General features: G+C 33.4%; 1 protein-coding gene across 1 annotated transcript in view; it reads right to left on the reverse strand.

The window, feature by feature from the left end:
* shmt2 (serine hydroxymethyltransferase 2 (mitochondrial)) overlaps nt 1-2,704 on the reverse strand; it is a 27,245-nt gene extending 24,541 nt beyond the window's left edge. The window contains 1 exon segment of the mRNA XM_016470670.1: nt 2,579-2,704. Within this exon segment, the coding sequence (XP_016326156.1) occupies nt 2,579-2,611 (33 nt within the window). The 5' untranslated portion in view covers nt 2,612-2,704.
* Between the last annotated feature and the right edge of the window lie 3,020 nt (nt 2,705-5,724).

A 5,724-nucleotide genomic window follows, 5' to 3' on the forward strand; every position in this document is an offset into this window, starting at 1 on the left:
TTTTTATGCATAGTTTCACAAAACTGAAGTCAAACCATTCTGTTTTTGCTTCAAATTTCGAAATTATACAATCCAATTTAGATTAAAAACTGCTCGTGTTGCATGTATGCAGCATCTTTGTTTGGATCATGATTAAAATGCAGTGGTTGCCTCTAATTTTAAATGTTAAGAGCACAGACAAAGCCTTAGTTTGTTTATATGAAGAGATTTATTTTATTTGTGTTACTTATTTATTTGATTTGGGGCTTGTTTTAAAATGTCAATTTAGTTTAGTTATTTACATTTACATTATATTTACATTTTGTTATTTAGCAAACGCTTTTATCCAAAGCGACTAACAAATGAGGACAATAGAAGCAATCAAAACCAACAAAAGAGCAATAATTTACAAGTGCTATATTAGCATATTATTATAGTGTTATATTTCAATTTCACAAAGAAATGTGCAGTAGTTTGTCCAAGCAATAATAAAAGGACACATTTAAATTATAATTTGTCTTAAATCTCATTTTGTTAAAAAAAATCTTGAATTGAATCGTGAGTTGAGTGAATCGTTACATCCCTACAGATGACATCAAAATACCACAGTATTACCATCGGACAGCATTACTGTAACATGGTAGCACCACAGTATTTCTGATGCAAGCAAAAAAACCCACGAGCCACTGTTCTGAGACCAGCGTGAGAGAGTTTCAGACCAGCAGACACGAACTGAACCGGTTCTGATGATGTGGATCACAAACGTGTTTTTACACCATCCAAAACCACATAACTGACTTTCCTGTGATCTGATGAATTCTTCTGATTTCGATGAACATTGCAATGACAACTTTGAGGTGAAACAGACTTCATGAGAGGTGTGGCCACAAAAGCTCGCATCTGATTGGCTGTTCAGAACATGAGCTTTGGCATATTATGTAAAACAACAACAACAGGTTAATTATTGAGGATTTGGGCTACAGCTGCTTATGAAAGACGACTGATAAACCAGACTAAATGAGAGTGTGACCCTTCAAAAACCTGGTTAAGAAAAACAAACTAAACAAAAGCCAGAATTATTAAAAAAACACCAATATTTCTGTCCTGTTTGGCAGGAACTACATCTAAACATCCTTAAGACAAGTTACATTTACTCAAGAAGCAAAACTGTGAAAGATATTATAGCTTTCAGAGAAATACTACATTTATTCGCTTTACACTAGTTTGAATAGCTTTATTTTCACGTTTTCAGCGTAAACTTCACAACATTTGGTTTATACAGTATGCATATTTATGTTTATATGCTATAATAAGAGATATGACAATGTTCAACAGATTTTGTTGTAATAAATGGTAAAAAAAAACAAATACACATTTGTGACTCTGGAGCACAAAAGCAGTGTTAAGTCGCTGGGGTATATTTGTAGCAATAGCCAACAATACATTGTATGGGTCAAAATTATAGATTTTTCTTTTATGCCAAAAATCATTAGGATATTAAGTAAAGATCATGTTCCAGTTAGTTTAATAAAAACATGCCATCAAGTGTCAAAACAGCAACTTTGATTGTCTGATTAACAGCCTGCAAAAGAAAAACTGAAAAATAACAATGCCCAGGTTTATTTTGTATTACACTGTAAAAAAATTAACGGTAAAAGACTGTAAAAATGCTACAGTAAAAACCTGTTAAATGGTTAACGGTAAATTACCTAAAATGTTGCCACCATATTTTTTACGGTAAAATTCCGGCAACCACCTGCCGGTTTTTTACCGTAAATTTTACGGAATTTTTTTTTTTACAGTGTATGAGCTGATTGTAAGAGTCAGTGTTATTGGGTTCGTTAGGAAATATTGCACTGAAACACATCTGATCTCTGTAGCAGTACGCTGCACTTACAAACTCGGCAGAAAAGATGAACGCATTCAGACGCAAAAGACTTTGATTTCACAATTCTGACTTATTTTTCTTCTCAGAATTAAGAGTTTACATCTTGCAATTATGTTTTTTTTCTTGCATCTTGGAATAAAACATAAAAAGCTAACTGCGAATTTTTAATCTCTCGATTCTTTTCTCACAATTCTGAAACTAAGTAAAACATTGAAATTGAATTGAAAAAAAAAAGTTTGAATTGTGAGGGCTTTCATAGTCTTCAGATGTAAAGACACCGATTTAAGCCTGAAAGTGTGTAAATAAAGCATTGCATGCAAATGTGTTCGAATGCATGTGAGTGGAATCATGCTGAAACTCGAGTGGTTGCATCATCTAACCAGTATGACCAGACTAGTTAACACAGATCTGCTGTTTACATCCTTACCAAGCACTGCCTGACATCTCAAGAGTTCAGTAACTTATATGCATACATTCAAAACTGACAAAGATGGTCATGCAACTGAAAAGTTGCAGATTGTGAACTTCTGCTGGACTATTAAATCACGTCACATAGACACTTTTAAATGTCAATGCATTTTCTTTTTAAATCGCTTCGAATGCGTGCTCTGTTGTGCATGCACGCTGATGCATATTATCGCTGTATTGGTGCGATTCATTCGCTTTCGCGTTACCGTGCGCTATAATGCGGTTGTGTGTGTTTAAACTCACCCTGATCAGTTGTCTCAGTGTCAGTGTTAACATCGTGAAGCGACTCAACTTCTCCGGTTCCAGCAGGTTTTTGCATTCGCACGCTTTTCGTCCGTCGCCTAAATGACAGCGGCGGATTGACGGTAAGCGCGAGCGCTCATGGGAAATGTAGTCCTGTCAGAGACGCTGCAGCTGCGCAGTCGCTGGCCTACAAACTGACGTCATGACTAACGCACAACATGGGAACTGAAGTGGTTTACATCTAATTTTATCTGTCATTTAATGCTATTTAGAGTTGATTGCATTATTTTAGGATTTATTTTCTTTTCTTTTCCTGGTGTTTCGTGAGGCGGACACACTGAAGCAGTTATATCAGTGTCTTTAGATACTATTTGAGTTTTTTTTTTAAATTTTTTTTTATATTCTGAATTCGTTTTTATTTTATTTTTATTTTCAGTTTGGATTTAATTTTAGTAAGTTTGTGTTTTTGTCACTTTTAGAGTTTTTTTTTTAAAATATGTCTATATAGTTTTTATTAATTTTATATCAGTTTTAGTTATTTTAGTACATCAAGTTAAACTAAATAAAAAAAATGAGAAATTTTGCCTTGTCAACTAGCTGAAAAAAATGAAAAAAGCAAGTTGCAATATACATATGTATGTACAGTATATATATATAATTTTATTTCAGTCAATGTTGATTTTATATCACGTAATTAAAATTATTTTAAAGTTTTAGTTTTGGTTTTAGTTGCCTATATGCACTGAAGTGCTCCTCAGATTGCTGTATTCAACATTTCAACCCATTTCTAATACATCTGTATTTTATATAACTTACAGAGCAGAGTCAGTTTACACACAACATCTCCATCTTCTTTTGTTTATTCAACATTATGATTTTAGTTCACCAAACCTAGAGTTTATGATCTAATAATTATACAATATTTGCTGCTGACACTGACTGAAATGTCACCTCAACAATTAAGAAAGAATTCTACAGTAAACTGAAGAGACTAATGTTGCCTTTTGGGAATTACAGTAATGCATTTCATCATCATTTATGGTGGCATTAAAAAAAAATGAAGTTGTAAATAAAACTGCTTTTCAGGAAAATAAAATTTCAGTTTTTGTACTTCAAAATTGCACATTTAATTAGGTGTTATTTGTCAGTTCCTATTTGTGAAATTTAGCAATTTCAGTGAGAAAATAATTAGAATTTGAAAGTAAATCCTAAGTTATTGTTTCCAGTGTAATTGCATTTATTTACACACTGTATGCATTCATAGTAATATCATTCTACACAAGTACGATAAGTTTAACATTATAAGGAGAGATCCTAATTATCCCAACGAACACTATTCATCTTTAGTTTTACTACTGGAATTATTTTATACCAAAATAATCTAACCGGAAGAATCTGCATTGATTAGAATATAATACACAGCACAAAAACACATCCAATAATTAACAATCAGCAATTACACTGTCAAAAATTTCCACATATTCCACATATTAAACGCATAAGTTCAGTTGCTGGCTTGAATTTCAGGTATATTCAATTCATTTCAGCTTTAATATTAAACTGACTCAGGTCGAATCTCATATAACTTAAAAAATTAAATTAATTTGATGAGATATAAAGTAACGGAAAAACCTAAGAGTTATTGATCATATCATATTTAGAAGTGCTGGTAAATAAGGCATTTTTTGTTTGTTTAACTCCAGTGATCAAGAAAACAAACTCATCATGTAAACAAAATGCACAACAATTTATGGATTTACATAATAAGTACAGTGTCAGTATCATGTGAAGTGAATGTAAGGAGCTTCGTTGCAGTCTTGAGTCTTCTTTCTTAAAGCAGCATCGTCAATCATTGGATAATAACAGCGGGTCAGGCAGGTTAGATTTAATTATTTATTTGTGATACATTATTTACACACACTCCCCCCACCATGTATACTCTACACATCATCGAGCAATGCTTTATTCACAGAACTATCTGTATATCTCTGATTCACAGAGTGATCGGTGTCCAAAAATAAAGAAAGATGCACCCATATATCTGTCTTTGTGTCTCTTCAAGCTTTATTTCAGAGTAAATAGATAAGCTATGTCTTTGATTTCATCATATATATAAAGGTACTTCATACAGGGGTGAATAACATTCTGTTAAATGGATCTGTTTATTATTCTCTCTCAGAGTTCCTGCAGGTCTTTGCTCAATGTTTTGACCATTAAACCTGGTTTTCCGTCTAAAATGACTACCATGAAAGCTGTGCAGCTTCTGCTGATTATGAATGTACACTCTTTAAAATAAAGGATCTTCATTCGCATTGATGGCTCCATGAAGAACCTTTAACATCCACGGAAGCACTACAGGTTCTTTACAGCGTAAAAAGCTTCTTTAGATCATTAATATGTTCTTCACAGCCAGAATTTAAAATTTGTTCACTGAAAGCTTCTTTGAGGAAGCAAAAATGGTTTCTCTATTGCACAACCTTTGGAACCTTTATTTTTAAGAGTGTAGTTTAAGGGAAAACTCAAACTTAAAGGTTTTGCTTCATGAAATTTATCCTCCGGTTTTGTTCATCATCATATCTTGAAATCAAAACAAATTCATGTTCCTGGTTGATTCATCGTTGCACGTCCTTGTATAGTAAAGAAAATAATGACATCAAAAATCAATATTTTCCATCCGTCTGTTATTAAAGCAATAACCCCCATGAAGCCATGGTTTACAGTGAATTTATAACAGATAGCGGCATTGTTCGCGTCGTGCGTAAAACCCCCTTAGCTGTTATAAATTCACTGTAAACCATGGCTTCATGGGGGTATAAAACGGTTATTCCATACACGTAGTAAGGTTTCACAAAATAAAACAGAGCAAATAAAGTGTAATGATATTAATAAAAACAGTATTCTTCCACCAAACAATGTAGCTCCTCAGAAACAGTTGTGGTTGCAACAAAGTGGTTGCCGAGCAACACACAAACGTAAACAAAGGTGTGTGTTTGTAGAGTAACTTACAAGAGATTTGACCGTGGCTCAGCCAATCAGAATCAAGGACCGGAACTCTCCGTTTTATAAATAGACTATATTTTCATCATCATCCAAAGCTAGTGGAGTCCGATGGCATGGTAACTACCAGTCGAGTTTGTGAAACCCTG

The sequence above is a fragment of the Sinocyclocheilus anshuiensis genome, unplaced genomic scaffold (assembly GCF_001515605.1).
Source record: "Sinocyclocheilus anshuiensis isolate Anshui unplaced genomic scaffold, SAMN03320099.WGS_v1.1 scaffold2234, whole genome shotgun sequence".
Lineage (NCBI taxonomy): Eukaryota > Metazoa > Chordata > Actinopteri > Cypriniformes > Cyprinidae > Sinocyclocheilus > Sinocyclocheilus anshuiensis.